Below are 16,309 nucleotides of genomic sequence, written 5' to 3' on the forward strand. Positions count from 1 at the left end.
AATCATAGCCTTCCATTATTTAAAACAAACAAGTCTTTATATAGACAATTGTTAAAAAAAAAATATGCGAGTTTACGTGTTTGAGAAACATTTTTCATTGAATTCTTTGTTAATCCTACAAAAGATTTTTTGCTGGAATATAGAAAAATTCAAGTAAATAAAATATGCAAATAATTTTGACTAATAAATTTAGTTGAAAAATAGAAAATAGCAAAACTTTCAAGGAAACTGGGCACATTGTTCAAAATGGAAGAATAAATTCTTAATTTTTGAAAACTTTAGAGAGTTTTAAAATGTATTTGCAACCTTAGAATTATTAAAGATAAAAAATCTTTATGAATGTTAATGTTTTAATTATTTTGATATATGGAGATTAAAATAAATGAATTGATTTATAAAAATATTTATTTTCAATTTCAATGTTGACAATTTCTCATTGGGTTTTCATATTTTGAATTCGTTAAGATTTTCTGATTCTAAATTCCGATAAATTTAAGTTGAATATTATTTCTTTTTCCTATTACAAAGTTGGTACTGGACGTTAGAAGGTACGGTTCGATGGAAGAACATTGAATTCTTACTATAGTCTACGGATACCCTGTTTATTTTATCGACATAAAGAAAATTTCTTTGACAACAACACAACTGCAATGAAATTATTGATCACGTTTCACCTCGGGAATGAATTTAAATTAAATCCCCAATCCACGTCCCTCCCTTATCATATCACAACTTCACCAAATTATTCTCCAAATTATTCCATTCCCAATTATTTATTAATTACAATGTTACTCCTCTATATTTTTTCACAAATAAAAATAAAAAAAATTTCTCTCAAATCTGATACACGCTTTTACCTCTTTACCCTTTTCTTCATTCAATTCTATTCCTTGAAAATATTAAATTACATCTCAATTATAATTATAATTCTAACTCCTCTAACAGATCAGAGTGTCAAACTGCCGACGGATAAATTAAAATCCGCGAGGAATGGAAAAATTCCAACTGGAAAAATTAATAAGAAAATCATCATCCCTCGAAAGATTTCCAAAGATCCTCTTAAACTTTCTAGAATAAACCTCGAGACCTTCCTGCTCCGACGTATTTATCCATCCCCTGCTCCAATCGGCTCTACCGCCGGTCTTCGAATCGTCTGAATAATTGATGGGGGGAAGGGGAAGAGGGGGCTCGCTTCGACGAGAAACAAGAAACAAGATGGCGGGCACGTTGAGCGAGCGGACGTCTGCGCCCAGGGCGGGATGGCCGCCCATTGGTCCACGTTTGGTGCCCTGCAGCGTTGGAGGGGTCGCACAGGGGCGACAGGTGGCGGGTTGCAGGTGAGGGAAGGTGGAGAAGGAAGAGAGGAGACGAACCCCCGTGGGGGGTTGGAGCGATTCGTTTTCTTAGTTTTCCTCGATCCTCCCGCGAGGAGTTCGAGTTCTTCGCCGTGGATTTGAACCGCGTGGCCCACGTACCCGCCTCAAGGTGAGAGAGAGAAAGAGTTCGAGGGTTGCTTGGGATTTTAGGATTCGAAGTTCTTTTTTCCTCTTCTCTTTTCTTTTCTTCTGTCTTTTCGTCTTAGGCTTGATTTGGAATTGATTTTTGTCCTTGATTGGTGATGACGATGGTCTTTTGATTAATTAATTCTTCTTTTCCTTTTTTCTTTTTCTTTTTAATTCGAATTTTTAAATTTATTAGTAGAGTAGATTTTGAAGAAATTGTTTTGTCTCTGGTATTTTTGATAAGAGATTGAATTTGTTGTTGGCAGAGGTGATTGTCTTTTGATTAATTAATTTTTTTTTTCCTTTCTTTTTCTTTTTAATTCGAATTTTTAAATTTATTGGTAGAGTAGATTTTGAAGAAATTGTTTTATCTCTGGTATTTTTGATAAAAGATTGATGATGGTTTGATCATTGAAGTTTTTGAATATTTGGTGATTTTTCTTTTTTCATTAAATTTATTAGTGATAATATACTAGTCTAGTAGATATGAAGAAATTTCTTTATGTCTAATATTTTTGACAGTGAATTGATAATAATCTTATGGTTTGATTATTATGAAATTTTTTGGAATTGAAAGAATTTGAAATTTATCAGTTATGTGATTGGAATTTATTTTGTTCTTGGTACTTTGGGAGTGACAGATTGAAGTTTTTGATTGAAATTGAAATGAGAGAATTTGAAATTTATCAATAATAGTATATTAACATAATAAATTGAAAGAAATTACTTTATCTTTGATATTTTTGATAGGGGGGATGTTTGTGCTCTGATTGTTAAGAAATGATTTTTGAATGTTTGCTGATCTCTTTTTTGTTTGGAAATGGAATTGAATGGAATTTATTATCCATATTGAAAATTGGAAGAAATTTGCTTTATTTTTCGATGAGGAGTTAATGATGATACGTGTTCTAATGATTAAAAAGTGATTTGAGAAGGGATTTTTGAATGTTAATGATTTTTTAAAGGAACTGAAAGGTTAAGATTGAGGAATTTTAAGATTCTTCATCTAATATTCTTTTCTCTTCCATTATTTGAGACTAGAAATGATATTAATTTAGATTACATTTGTGCAGTTGTTTGAAGAATTGCATGCAAAATAATTGAAGAATTTCGTAAAATTTATTAAAAATTTATTAAAATTATAGAATTTCAACGAGTTGTGATCAATTTGTACATAATAATAAAATGCCTAACATCTTTTAATAATCAAAAGAATGAAATTTGCTGTAATTTATGGCGACCAAATATAATTTCTATTATTTGTGGTTTCGTTTATGGTCTTTCTACCTGTGGTCTTTTCAGAAAAGTTAGTGGAATCACAAAACGTAGTCGTTTGTGGTTAGTCCGTTTGTCACGCAAAAATTTGTACAATTTGTTGAAAGGTTAATAAGAGGGAAGCACAATCGAGTTAGGGCATTAATTCTTCAGAGAAAAATATTTTAATAATTTTCATTCATGTTTCTTCTTTTCAATTAATATAATAAAATTTAAGTTTCTTAATATCTCTTATTCAACAAGAAATATTTCTTCAAAATAAAGATTTTTCTTATCTTTTTATTTCATACTTCATCTGAGATCAATTCTCTATTATTTCACAGTATGTCAAAATTTTATAAAATTATATTCTTTTTATCTACAAATATATATGGAACCAACAAGTCTCGAGTCACATTTTCTTAATTCTTAAGAATAAAAGAAAAAGAAAAACAAAGTTGAACGAATTAAATAATCATTTAAATTAATTTTCATGAATAAAAAAAAGGAATCTTACCATCAACTCAACAACAAACAATTTTCATTTCTCCACTTTCATTTGCCAACTTTATTTTTTTTAATTTCCAAACAAGAATTGAGAAACTTGCGAAACTCTGCCACGTTATGGATTATAGGCTGCAATTCTGTATTTCACAAACTGGAAATGTCATCAATAATGCGACGACAGATGCGAAATTAAACATTGCCCATTAATTATACCTCAAGGGCATAAACTATGATATATCAACCAATTATAAAACTATACACTTTTTACATATGTCCCATTAAAGATGATATTATACATGTTTAATTATAAATTGTCATTTTTATCTCACTTATAATTTAACTTATAAATTGATATTAATTCATTCCTATCTTTATCTCTCATTTATTATTAAGAGAAATAAAAATTCAGAAAGTAATACATGTTGATTATAGTTTTCTATACTACAATTGTTTTAAGCTATTAGAAATATATATATATATATATATTTGAATATTGAAAATTTGAATAAATATACATTTGTTGTTGATGATCTTTGGACAATGGGCCTAGCAAGGAAGGCTTAGAGTATTTCTGCTTTGGCTTAATGCATTCAATGACAAATGTGCAATCTGTTACAACACATTGTAATCATTTCTTTTAGAATGGATTATACACATTTTTTTTCTTTTTTGTATATACATTTTACGAACGACTTTTACATTCTGATGCAATAACCATAAACCAGAGAATAATGGTTTAAAGTTAAAAAAAAAAAAACCATCCTTTCCTCTTCTTACTCGTATTGTGCTCATTGTGCGTCAAATTTATTTTCAAAAAAATGAAAAAAAAATTCCCTTCTTATATTGCGTTTCGAAAATTCAATTTTATTTTACTGTTCAATTATTATAAACTCCTTCCTTTATTATTTTTTTTTTTTTTTACTTGAAAGTACTTCAACCTCTCCTTAGGGAGCTTAATTTTTTAATGAGACAAAATAATTCAACAGTTGTCAATAATTCAAATATTTCTCTCATATTTTTTTCATAGCTATCTTTAATTGATTTAAAAATACATATATATATATATTTATAACGATCAATATTCTTCTGCTATTTTTAATTAATTAGAGAGTAAAGATTAACAATATGCATTGATATATAACGTCAATCACCACAGATATCAGATTCTTTTCAAAATAATTAATTCTTTAGAAGATATAATAAAAAAAAAAAAAAAGAAAAATATACATGGAATCAATCCCAATCTTTCTCAGATGATGAAGTTCAAGCAACAGGGGCTAATCGCCGACCTGATGCCCAATATAAACTTGATGAAAGCAACTGGCCACTTCATGTTCAATTACTACACTGACAGTTCCACGAAACACATACACAAGATCTACTGTATCGTACGTAGAAAAAAATTTAAGAAGAATTATTTAAATATTTATTATATATATGTAGAATAAATGTCCTAAAATTGGAAAAGATCAGTGATTATTAATGGAGAGAAAGGATTTTGACTATTCCATTCAGAGGTAAGTATCGATTTTTATGTAAACCAGAGTTTTTTTATTTTCTTTTTTTCATAAATGAGAAAAAAGGATAAAGAGAAAGCTTACAATCATAATTCAAATATCGTTGAAATAATAATACAATGCATAAAAATTTTGTTTTCTCTTTTTAACAACATTTTTTATACAGAAATACGTTTGACAATGATTTCATTTGATTAAAGCAGATTTATTGGAAATAATGATACAATTGTATTTGATGAATAATAATTTTGTTTATTATTTTTTAAATGATTAAATAAATAGATAAGTGTAATGGAAATTATAAAATGTTTGGTTATATATTAGTAGAAATTTTAAAAATTAAAGTTAATTTAATTTAAAAAAAAGAAGGTAAAAGTAAAAAGAATTTTCCATTTGTATTATATATTGTTCCATTTATTATTTGATATTGGTATTTCTTCTTTTTCTCTTTTATCGAGCTTTTCAATTTGTTGTATTTCTTTCTCTTTCACTTGCCAGCCCTTTTTACGTTTGGCCTTTTTTTTTCACGTTTGAAAAAAACGTAGGCAAAATGAACTCTGGTCGAGACATATGAAAAGTAAAAATCAATTATATCGGATGTTTCGCGTGAAGAATATTTGGTTTTCGAAAGTATTAACAAAAATCTTTCGGATAAAAGTTAAAATAAAAAATATGATGAAACATTTCTTTTGCAGAAAATGTTAGGATGCGTCGACTCGTTCGTTAAAAATCACTTTTTTACGCAAAAAATCTACCTACGAAAAAATTAATAACGTCAGAATTTAGTCCCTTTGAAATCGTTCGACTGAAACGTTTTTTAATATTATAAAAAATAAACAAGATATGAAAACAAGTGGTAAAATTACGCGAGACATCCTATATATTTGTCAATCTCCTAGAATTAAGTAAACTGTTAAAAAATGAATTAAAAAGGTAAGTACGTGTATGCAGAAAACAGGTAAGTATATGAAATTGTAGAAAAATTTAACCTCTTCAAAAATTATATTCTCCTAATACAAAGTAGAAAAATTGAAAACGAAGATTTCATTCAATGTGGTTCTAAGAATTTCAGAAATTTTAGGAATTTGACGTCATTTCTTGGAAAAATTTCTCGAACAACCTCCTATCGTATCATATTCTCCTGATACAAAATCGACTTTTTGGACAAAAATTTTCCTATCGCTCGGGGAATTTCGTTCTTAATCTTTTTCCTTAAATATCTCGCTTATTCTTCATAATATTAAAAAATGCTTCGAATAAAAGTTGAATGGTTTCGAAAGAGCTATATTCTGGTGCCTTTATTTTTTTCGTGGGTGGATTCATAAAAAAGTTATCAACCTCAACTTAATTTTTTTAAACGGCATCATATACTTTTTAATACACCAATATACGCATCTTGGCATTCTCTATAAAAATGTATGGAACCATTTATAGCAAAAAGTCATTAGTTTAAGAGATATTTAATTAAATTTATTTATCATCCAAACTATAAGTTTTTTGCTATATACGGCTTAATACTTTTTTATACAGAATGCTAAGATACATCAACTGGAGTATTAAAAAATATATAGTTCTATTTAAAGAAACAACATTCACTTCTATAAATCCTTTACGCTTCTACATATTAAAAAATTAATTACAGCAGAATATGCCCCCCTCGAAACCATTTTACTTTTATTTGAAACATTTTTTAATATCTCCAAAAACAAGCGAGATACATCAGATAATATTATTCGGACACCCGGTATAATATATCACGCAATCCGTTAAAAACAACCGAAATATTTCATATAATAGAAATACAGTGTATTCTTGAATTCTTAAAAAATTTTAAAAAATGATAAAAAACGCACTAAAAATTATAGCTTTCAAGATAGAATATTATGCAAGTGGTAAATATTATATAAATTACGAAAAAAAAATGTTTTAAAGCTCTAAAAAAATAGCAACGCTAAGAAAAATGCTAAAAAAGTAAGCACGGGAACGGTAATGTATGATAAATGTGTAAAAACTCCTTTTAAATTATGTTCTCCTAATACAAAGTCGAATTTTTGTGCCGAATGCTTCGTTCGGTCGGAAAGTTCCAAGAATTTGACGTCATTTCTTGGAAAAATTTCTTGATCGACCTCCTATCGTATCATGTTCTCCTGATACAAAATCGACTTTTTGGACAAAAATTTTCCTATCGCTCCGAGAATTTCGATCTTAATCTTTTTTATTGAATATCTCGCTTATTCTTCACAATATTAAAAAATGCTTCGAATAAAAGTTGAATGGTTTCGAAAGGGCTATATTCTGGTGCCTTTATTTTTTTCGTGGGTGGATTCATAAAAAAGTTATCAGCCTCAATTTAATTTTTTTAAACGGCATCATATACTTTTTAATGCATTATTCGATGTATCATAGTATTCTCTATAAAAAATATTTGACCATATATGTCGAAAAAATGATTAGTTCAGGAGATAATTAAAAATAATTGAATATTTTTTAAACTAATAAATTTTGGCTATAAATAGTTTAATAATTTTTTATAGAGAATAATATTCTCTTTTTATTTATGCATTAAAAAATATATGATTCTATTTAAAAAATCGACAATGACTTTTTATAAATTCTTCACGAATCGATATATAAAAAAATTAATAACGTCAGAATGTATTTCTTTTAAAACCATTTAACTTTTATTTCAAACACTTTTTAATATTATTAAAAACGAACGAGATATTCCAAATAATAAAAATAAAGTGATCAATGTATTTATGAATTTTTTAAAAATAAAAAAAATTATTAAAACTGCTCTAAAAATAGCAGCTTTCATTATAAAAAATAAGTATCTAAATTGTAAAAAAAAAATGTTCATAGTTTAAAAAGAATGATAATCATAAAAAAATGGAAAATAAAAAGTAATACATGGAAACAACAAATAAATGCTAAAAATATAAAAACTTCTTTTAAATTATATTTTGATATAAAATCAAAAAAACTGAACAAAAATTTCATTTCTAAGAACAGCTAAAATTCTTGGAAATATTTCTCAAACAATCTCTTGTCAACTCATGTTCTCCTAATACAAAATCGAATTTTTGGCCAAACTTTCTTTCATTCGATCTATTCGGAAAATTTCAGGAATTTCCAAGAATTGTTAAAATTCTTGGAAAAATTTATCGAATGACTTCCTGTCAAATTATGTTCTCCTAATATAAAATTCAAATTTCGAGCAACAAAAATTTTTGGCCAAATTTTTTACTTTGAATTAGCAGAATATAGATAAGAAATTTTTTTTAAAAACAAATGTTTTTACTGAAATTAAATATACTTATCTGTAAAATATACTTACTTGTTGCACTATCACGTTTTTATCATATTTTTCAGTTTTTTTAATTTTATAGATAATTATTTTTGTATACTTACTTCTTATAAGGAAAGCTGTCATCTGCCAATGTTTTTTATCTTAAAGAATTCATATACCGAGTACTTCATATATCTTTATATTTAGAATATCTCGCTTATTTTTCATAATATTGAAAAATGTTTCAAATAAAAGTTGAATGATTTCAAGGGGACTATATTCCGATGCTATTAATTTTTTCTCAAATGAACGAATAAATAAGTTGTGAAGCTCAACTTTATTTTTTTAAATAGAATCGCGTATTTTTTAATATATGAATCGATGTATCTAAACATTCCCTATAAAAAAGTATTTGACCATATAAACTAAAAAATTATTACTTTAGCGGATAATCAAATATAATTAAATATCTCCCGAAATAATAACTTTTCGCTATAAATGGTCCAATAGTTTTTCATAGAGTGTAATAAACTGCATTTACCTACGCGTCGAAAAATATGTAATTCCATTTAAGAAAACAAAGTTGACCTTCACACGACCTCTACCTACCGTCCAAGCACAAAAACGATTACACCACGTTACACCCCTTTCGAAACCATTCAACTTTTGTCCCAAACATTTTTTAACATTTTCAAAACTAACCGAGATATTTCCTTTATTCTTAATAAAATTACATAGGACACCCGGTATATCTCTCGTTCGATGCCTACGAAAACTAATCTAAATATCATCGTTACCAAACTCCGCAATATCCAATCTCTAAATTAACCACTAAATTCTATATCACACTTATATTATTACTTATATTTCCATCCATCGACCATTTTCAATTCAAAATCGAACGACTTAAAAAAAGAAGAAAAATGGAACCAGGTCCACCTGGTCCTGATACTGATGCAGTTCGGATTCTGCGGTATCAATCTAATGATGGAGAGCGACGACGTGGACGATCTCACCGCGAACACCATCACCATGCTCTTCTTCACGCACAGCGTGGTCAAGCTCGTTTATTTCGCGGTCAGGAGTAAATTGTTCTACAGAACGCTTGGCATATGGAACAATCCGAACAGCCATCCCCTCTTCGCCGAGAGCAACGCGCGATACCATCAGATAGCCGTTAAGAAGATGAGGATACTCCTGCTGGCGGTTATAGGGACCACAGTGCTGTCTGCCATTTCTTGGACCACCATCACGTTCATTGGCGACTCTGTGAAAAAGGTCATCGATCCTGTCACTAACGAAACAACCTACGTCGAGGTGATCTGATTATTTTTCTCATTCCTCTTACTCTTCTTTCACGCCGATATTTATTCCCTTATTAAAATATATATATAATTAAATTGCGTATAAATAATAACAGAATATATTAATTATATCAATTTATCGTCCGATTATTTAATTATTTAATTATCAATCGATTTAATTTTCTTCAATTCGCGAGTCTGATTAACAAAGAAAGATTATTTAAAAATTATTTAACGAACAAAGAATTTACGTTTAAATTTTAATCGAAAGCGCGCGTTTTTATCCAGATACCAAGGTTGATGGTGCGTTCCTGGTACCCTTACGACCCCAGCCACGGGATGGCCCATATTTTAACATTGATATTCCAATTTTACTGGCTGATATTCTGCATGGCAGACGCGAATCTGCTGGACGTGTTGTTCTGCTCCTGGCTCCTGTTCGCTTGCGAGCAGATCCAGCATCTGAAGAACATCATGAAGCCTTTGATGGAGTTCAGCGCCACGCTGGACACCGTCGTGCCAAACAGTGGAGAACTGTTCAAGGTTAAGCTCTACGTATTTCTATCTAAAGAAAAATTGGGAAAGAAAAGAAATCTCAAGTTAATATCTAATAATAATAATAGCGATAAATAAAAGAAAAATTTATAAAATTTAGAAAAAAAAAGGGAGAAAGAGAAGATACCAACACAGGAGACGAGATGATCATTTTTAATTTGCCTTCTTGTTCAGGCTGGCAGTGCAGAGCAACCGAAGGAACAGGAGCCATTGCCACCAGTCACTCCACCTCAGGGTGAAAACATGTTGGACATGGATCTTCGAGGGATATACAGCAACAGGACCGACTTCACGACCACCTTCCGGCCAACTGCTGGGATGACGTTCAACGGTGGTGTTGGGCCAAATGGGTTAACCAAGAAACAGGAAATGCTGGTACGAAGCGCCATCAAGTACTGGGTAGAGAGGCACAAGCATATCGTTAGGTGAGTACGTGTTTTTGTTTTTCCAATATTTGTTGTTGCAATGAATCATGTTTTCAAGGGAGAATTTAATATTTTAGTTTTTAAAGAATAAAATTTGTTAACGGAGAAATTGAATTATTTGAAATTAAAAATAAAACTTTTTATTTAAAATTGAATAAGTTTAATTGAATTTTAAAGAACACGCGTGGAATTGTTAATGTCTTCAATGGAATGGAAACGAAATTGTATATCGCGAAACAAAGGAAAAAGAAATAATAATATTCCTCTTTTGAAAAATAATTTTTACTATTTAAAATATTTCCCACGAGACCGAGAATAAAATTTTCATATCGAAGTTAAATTATACATCAAATTGCAATTTCAAAGTTCGTCAACGTCTTGACTGCAACCCAGTTTCCCAATTTCGATTCTCATCTCGAGTTCGTTTCTCCACACGGAAATGTAATTCACGCCGACAACGAGAGAACCTTTCACATTCGTGACTCCAACAATGGAAGACTTCCATTAGGATAATAATCGCAGAGATAGGCGATCGAGAAAATTCGCGCGATTTCGTTGCGGCTTACATTTTTAAGGGGATGCCATTCTGGGAAAAAATGGTTAATTCGATTCGAAAATGTTAAAAAGTTGGAAGTTTGTAACGAAATTTTTTTTATACTTCTTTAAAAAATGATTAAAGAATTGTTTAAAAAATGTTTTCAACGGATGAGATTTTTCTCGAATGACGATTAAAATTTATTGTTATGGCATTAAAAGAATATTCTTCGAGTATTTTTACTTAGATTTTATAAGGACAATTTTTTAATAAAGAAAATAATTTGAAATAAACAAAAACTCTTCGCATAAATTGATGGAAGTAGATTTATTATTCGAGGAGAATTGCATGGAATAATTCTAATTGATCAAAAGTTTTCGTATAAATTATCATTATTTATCAAATATCAAAAGAAAAGTAAAGAAAAATAACCATGAGAAAGGATTAAATGAATACATAAATTGATATACTCTTATTAATATTTTCAATTTAAAGTTCAAAAGTTCATAACAGAAATAATCTTTAACAATTTTTATTTGTACAGCAGAAAGATATTCTAACATTTTTGTTCAGAAAGTAAAATAATATATGTATATATTTATTGTAATATTTTTTTTATTATTTAAGAAATAAAATTAAAAGACACAAGTAACAGTACATAAAATTTAGAAACCATTGTTGGAACAATAGTCTTCAATTTTACAGTTTTTCAGAGAAGTGTAAAATTGAATAAAAAATATTGTCAGAGATAAAAATAAATGCATTTTTAAAAGACTGCACGAATTCTCGAAATTCAAAAATTTAAAAGAATAATAAAAAAAAATGCAATAAAGTTTAAAAATGCAAAAAAGTCTTATAAAAAATACAAGAAGAAAGAATAAATAAATATCTATTTTTTCAAATTTGGATTAGCATAACGTACAAGTTTCAATTTTCACATCTACTGCACTACCAGTGAATAATTCAGAAAAGGCACAGAAATTTTTTCCTCTGCGTTACATGTACGCAAATGTAAAATCAATATTCTGTTTACTCCACGTTTTCTATTACTCGAGCCAATCTTAGCTAGAAACAAACACGCTCGTTCTATCCAACGTATGAAACATATCGTCCATAGAAATTTTGTTTAAAGAATTTATTTTTTTTCAAAATTTGACAGAACTTTGATAGAAATATCGAGTTTGAAGAAGTGTTTCATTTCAGTCAATTTAATCTGGACTCTCACAGTTAGTCGAACGCACACACAATATTTATCATACTTTCGAAAATGTTTCGTGGAGAAATTTACTCTTTAACGATCGAATAATCTCTACCATTAACGAGTGGTTAATTTTTCATGTGTCGATAAACTTTAATGACGAGCTGGATTCGCGATTCCGCGCAAATTTATCGCGCTTTTTGTACAGAGTTATAATTTAACAAGTACAGTTAATAAATAGGTAACTTATGAAACAGAAATGAACCTGAAATTATTAATTACTCTATTAAACGAGTTGTATTTTTGTATGCTTTTAATACATATATATATATTATAATCAGTAATACATATAACAGATATTTGAATATTATATTAAATATCTTGTTATAATATTATATTCGATATTATTATTCATTATTGTAAAATATTTAATTACCGTAATAATATTCTTTATTTCTTACAATTAATCTCCAATTAATATTTTCTACGATTACAATCTTCTATTTCTTCTACTTTTTAATCATATTACCATAACCTCCAATTTACAATCGCGTAAATAAATTTTATTTCATATTTCTTTCCAATCACATGACTTTCAAGCAAACATTATTTCTAATTCAAACACACACGAAAAAAAGAAATAAAAATATACAGATATGTAAAATATGTCGAAACAATGCGAAAAACTGTCAAAAAGAATCACCGAAAATCCAACAGAGCGTAAATTCGCGATAAAGTTTCGCGTGTTGCGAGCCAGCCACTCGCAAAAGGCGGGAACATTTGAAACGTCGAGTAGAACGAAAAGTCGCACGTGAAGTCTTTCCGCGAGTAAATTTTCAAAGAAGTGGAAGAAAGTATATACGATATAGATTGTTGGACAGCGCAGGAAAGACAGAAGGGGAGTGCGTGTGTTCCCACGGTGGTGAAGTATTTATTTCTAAGAGAACGCGATATTGACCGCAACTGGGGACGCGCAGAGCGCGTGGTGGACAATTTATTGGACAATTCATAGCTTGTACTTACATTGTTCAACGTTCACGTGTGCGATCGGTATACGTGTTCCAACACGTGTATGTACACGTTTTCACCGTTGTCACTGCACAGAATGCAGAGCGTGTTCGAAGTTTGCCCTTCGACCGGATCTTTGCTCCGCTTTTCAATAAGAAAAATACACGAAAACCTGTTGCCTTACGCTTTGTGGAAGGAAGCGGGTGTCGAATAATAAATATTTCAAATATTGTTAAATTATTATTAGATTCTATTCGGTTTAAATAAAATAATGTTTGAAAGAGTAAAATTCCACGAAATAAAATAGAATATTTTGTTTTAATAATCTAAATAACGTATTTTAATCATAAATGTATTGAATTCGAATCGTTATATTCATTGATAATATTTAAAATAAAGAAATTAAATTAAAGTGAATAAAATAATATTTTAAAAATTTACTATATCAAATAAAATATTTCATTTTTAAAATTATATACTCTATATATTTTAAAATAAATAGGATTATTTATTATTATTTAAAATAATATTTTATTCAGCTCTAAAAAAAACCTGTAAAACGATATGAAATTATAGATATTAATAATATTAATAATAATATTTTATTATTTATTAATGTATTTATCAATATAAAATATATTTATTAATTTTTTATTTTTTTATAATCAATATTAATATTTTGAATTTTGCTTGAATCTTAAATAAATATAACGTTTTGTTAAAAAGGTTGATAAAAGATTTACTGTCTGCAGACAAAATGTAAAAATACGAGATAAGAAAAGCAATAAATTGTACTATAAAGTATCGTTCCTTAAAAATTCATGGATGAAGTTGTGAAACATTTATGTCGATATACGACGAATGGCACTCTTCTTTAGATAAATGCTTTCCATAATTGGAGAGCGTTCGTATTGTATCAGATAAAATAAAATCTGATGAATTTTTTTCTTTGAAATTAATATTCGAAGGTATTTGCTTTTTGTGGATTTCTAAAATTCTAAAACTGATTGAAAGATGATGTTACGAAGAAATTGAAATATTTATCTTTTATTTTATTCTCGTTCGAAGAAATTTAAATTTTTAAAAAAGGTAAAAAATTAAAAATCTCGACGAGAAATTAGAAATAAAATTTCTTCAATTCTAAAGTTCCACGTTAAATAAATAATGAATAAAATAGCAGGAATTAAGAAGAAATAAATTATTATTTCGATACAATTTGAAAGAAAATTTTTTGCAGATAGATATCGTTTAAGATTGATCCTTATATTGAAAAAAAATAAGAAATATTAATTTTATATCTAGTTCGAAAGTTTGGAAGAGGCTTATTTATGATAATTCTCGAGTAAGAATCATTTTATATTTTAATTTAAAGTTTGAAAGAAGTTTTAATTAAAGGGGACAAACAAAATACCAATAAAAATTTATGTATAAATATAAAAAATAAATCAAGATAAGAAACAATATATTTTTTAATGAAAATAATAAATTGAATAACAATACTCCACTCCTTAATTTTTTTCCCTTTAAGACACTTCGAGATATCGATCCAACTTGATTTAACGATACTCTTGTGAATTGTATTATTTAAACGTTAAAAAGGGAAGCACAGAATCACGAGGAGAAATAAAAAGAAGACAAAAAGGAGAGAGATTGTTCAATCATGAACTCTAATCGAGTGGTTAAATGCAGTCATCCAATGAACTAGGTCGAATTAAAACTTTGTTGTATCGTGGCCGCAGGAGCTTAATAAAAGATTGAATTTGTCCTGTTTTAACGAGAACTGTAAGCCTATAATATTCAAACAAACATTGAAATGCAGCACAAAATTTTTAAGTTGATTTAGATACAGAAAATTATTCTATAAAATTAATATTTATCTATAACGCGCTTACATTACTCTGTAATTGTATTAAAGAAAACATACATATGTGAAAATAAAATATTGTTTTTGAAAGATAAAAAATATTAATAATTAAAAAATTGTATTAACGTTAAAAATTAACTTTGATTGTTAAAACGTTTTATTTCGTTAGACTCGTAACTGCAATTGGAGACGCCTATGGTGTAGCTTTGCTGCTACATATGTTGACTACTACTATTACGTTAACTTTGCTCGCTTACCAAGCAACAAAGGTAATTTTTATATATATAAAATATCGAGACACAAAGCAAAATATATCATAAAATTAAAGAAAGATTCTACTATTCTAAGTGTCAATATTAACAAAGAGAATTTAATATTTTATCTTTTAGATACACGCAGTAGACACGTACGCAGCATCAGTAGTAGGTTATTTATTGTACTCTCTAGGACAAGTGTTTATGCTCTGTATATTTGGAAATCGTCTTATTGAAGAAGTACGTATATATATGATTATTTTTACAATTTTTAATCACGTGAGAAACAATTATTTAATAATTTAAAAATTATATGATTTAAAATTATACAGAGCTCATCAGTGATGGAAGCAGCTTATTCTTGTCACTGGTATGATGGATCAGAGGAGGCCAAAACCTTTGTACAGATTGTTTGTCAGCAGTGTCAGAAGGCGATGTCGATTTCAGGGGCAAAGTTTTTCACTGTATCTTTGGATCTCTTTGCTTCGGTAATGAAAAATCTTTCACGTATTAAATTCATCTTACATAATTAATGTTATTTAACAAATTTCAATTTTTGGATAAAACTCATATTTACTTAAAATATAGAATACGATAATGTAATTACTTATCATTAATCAAGATTTCTGAATATGTTTAAAATTCCCTAGAATATCCCTAAAGCATAAAATCCTAGATATTTTTAAGAAATTTTCAAGTAAAATTTTAAATTATAAATATAATTTTTTCAACTTTCGATTATAATGATCGATTAATAAAAATAATTAATAATTCTCTAGGTATTGGGAGCTATGGTTACTTACTTCATGGTGTTGGTGCAACTGAAGTGAACGTTGAAGAATATTCACTTTAGGATTGAAAATTGGAACGATGATGAATGTGTAATCGAAATGATTATCGAACAGGAGTCTCGTTCTTCATGTCTCATTATTTTAAATGTTCAATTTTTGTATGGATTCAGCTGGAAACTGTGACTAAATGACAATGTAGAATTAATAAATTCTAACGATGAGTATCCTTTGTTTTTATCTATTTTTCAATAATTGAAACCTTTGCAATACATTTAGTTCTAATGGAAAATTTTGAATAATTATAAG

At 28.3% G+C, this 16,309-nt stretch overlaps 1 protein-coding gene and 1 long non-coding RNA gene across 2 annotated transcripts; one reads left to right on the plus strand and one right to left on the minus strand.

Annotated features, from left to right (window-relative positions):
- Nucleotides 1–1,397: 1,397 nt before the first annotated feature.
- LOC107994963 (odorant receptor coreceptor) lies at nt 1,398–16,225 on the plus strand (the record flags this gene model as incomplete). The annotated part of the gene is given in 9 exon segments (NM_001328477.1): nt 1,398–1,485; nt 4,517–4,651; nt 9,003–9,386; nt 9,662–9,916; nt 10,103–10,353; nt 15,128–15,227; nt 15,348–15,452; nt 15,545–15,700; nt 15,992–16,225. Coding segments are annotated over 8 exon segments (1,437 nt in total). The 3' UTR covers nt 16,043–16,225.
- On the minus strand, nt 8,262–13,173 carry LOC133666718 (uncharacterized). The gene is made up of 4 exons (XR_009831234.1): nt 12,523–13,173; nt 10,060–10,323; nt 9,625–9,938; nt 8,262–9,336 (listed from the first exon to the last, which is right to left on the minus strand). It is a non-coding gene; the product is annotated as an uncharacterized LOC133666718 (long non-coding RNA).
- Nucleotides 16,226–16,309: the final 84 nt, after the last annotated feature.

This window comes from Apis cerana, linkage group LG1 (assembly GCF_029169275.1).
Source record: "Apis cerana isolate GH-2021 linkage group LG1, AcerK_1.0, whole genome shotgun sequence".
Taxonomy (NCBI): Eukaryota; Metazoa; Arthropoda; class Insecta; order Hymenoptera; family Apidae; genus Apis; species Apis cerana.